Below are 1,805 nucleotides of genomic sequence, written 5' to 3'. Positions count from 1 at the left end.
TGGATATACACGCCTGGCATCGTCACGGTGATACGTACTCGGTTGGCTGGCATCGTCGTCACGAGTCACGACACGCATCTAGTGAAGCATATATAACAAGAATCCGAAGAGGTTCTGTGGGGGACCGCGACTACACTGCTCAGTGAGATCTCAAATCCTCAGAATCTACAGGACCCAAGCAAGACACAGGATACAGGATACAACACACAGGACACAGGACTCGAAACACCACACTCAAGACAGGGGCTGATGTCACGTGATGTCACGGTGACCTGGGGGCTTGCCTGGGATGAGTGACCGGGGATTGTGGGACCCCCATAAGAGAAGAAAGACATTTACAGCTGGATAATCAATGTGACACACCAATATGGCGGTGACGTTGAGAAGCTGTGTTGTTCACATGTGTAGAAGATTAAAAGTCAACAACGGGGCGCTGTCTCCCACCGTCCTCACCCGGCAGCAGAGTTCTCACAGTGTCAGCCTACCCTCCAGTAGTGTAGTTCCACAGACCTCCCTCTCCTCTCCTCCGTGGTCAACGGAGCTGCATCACATCCACCTGGAAGAACAGCAGCAGCAACACGCAGCGGTGGTCCAGAAGGTGAAGGACCTCCTGTACGGTCAGAACTACGGCCGGCTGTTCGCTGTGGTGCAGTTCTCTGGACGTCAGTGGAAGGTCACCGGAGAAGACCTGATCCTCATAGAGAACCGTCTGGAAGCACAGTGTGGGGACAGGATCTGCATGGAGAAGGTGCTGATGGTTGGAGGAGAAGACTTCTCACTGATTGGCAGACCTCTGCTGGGGTGTGATCTGGTCCGGGTCGAGGCCACCGTGGTGGAGAAGACAGAGTCGTGGCCCAAAGTTGTTCAACGCTTCAAGAAACGCAAGAGATTCGAGACACAGAAATGGATGGTCCAGCCGCAGACTGTACTGAGGATCAACAGCATACAAGTGGCTCCAGCTCTCTCATGAATATTTATTAATGTTCAAATGTTTTACTTTTCTTTTTGTAATCTGAATCTACATGTAATACAATGGTGTTTCACTTGGCTTTGTGTGGTGATGAATTAAACGTTTACTCCATAAACATAATGCACTTTATGAGGACTGGAGGACTTGATGAGAGTCTGTGCGGATTCAGGCAAGGTCTTGGTACAGTGGACATGATCTTTGCTGCCCGCCAACTCCAAGAGAAGTGCAGAGAACAGAACGTCAGTCTATACGCCACCTTTGTAGATCTGATGAAGGCTTTCAACACTGCAAGCCGTGAGGGCCTTTGCAAGATCATGTCAAAGTTTGGCTGCTCTAACATCTTTATAAACATGGTCCATGAAACAAGGCTGTGTTCTGGCACCCACTCTTCATGCCGACAGATGCCTTCTGGTCAAAGGATATTGGGGTTGACCTGCGCTACCGCCTACCGCACTGATGGAAAACTCTTCAATCTGCGAAGACTCCAGGCGAAGACCAAAGTGCAGACGACCACCGTTCGCAACTTCCTCTTTGCGGACGACTGCGCATGAAATGCCTCAAACCAGCTGGAAATGCAGCAGAGCATGGATAACCTTGCCACAGCATGCACAGACTTTGGCCTTACCATCAGTACCAAGAAGACAGAGGTGATGCACCAACCTGCTCCTGGTACAATGTACACTGAGCCCCTCATTAGTGTAAATGGTGAACAGAAAAGTTTGTCTACCTAGGTAGGACCCTGTCACGTGCGGCCACCATTGATGAGGAGGTCCTGCACAGGATAGCCCCTGGAAGCGCTGCCTTCGGTAGACTCCGCGCCTCTGTGTGGGAGCGT

The 1,805-nt window shown here is 51.0% G+C and overlaps 1 protein-coding gene across 1 annotated transcript; it reads left to right on the top strand.

Moving 5' to 3' along the window:
* Positions 1-379: 379 nt before the first annotated feature.
* Positions 380-1,017, top strand: LOC306942099 (large ribosomal subunit protein bL21m-like). Its single transcript, XM_079527813.1, has one exon. It carries the CDS (start codon positions 401-403, stop codon positions 968-970), a length of 570 nt encoding a protein of 189 aa, XP_079383939.1. The 5' UTR covers positions 380-400; the 3' UTR covers positions 971-1,017.
* The last annotated feature ends 788 nt before the right edge of the window (positions 1,018-1,805 follow it).

The sequence above is a fragment of the Electrona antarctica genome (genome assembly GCF_951216825.1).
Source record: "Electrona antarctica genome assembly, chromosome: 18".
In the NCBI taxonomy this organism is placed as follows: domain Eukaryota; kingdom Metazoa; phylum Chordata; class Actinopteri; order Myctophiformes; family Myctophidae; genus Electrona; species Electrona antarctica.
Note: the sequence above shows the minus strand (reverse complement) of the source record. Positions and strands in the feature narration are given on the sequence as shown.

Bases quoted from the DNA above. Each gene is read 5' to 3' on its own strand.
- LOC306942099 (XM_079527813.1), top strand. From the start codon at position 401: ATGTGTAGAAGATTAAAAGTCAACAACGGGGCGCTGTCTCCCACCGTC.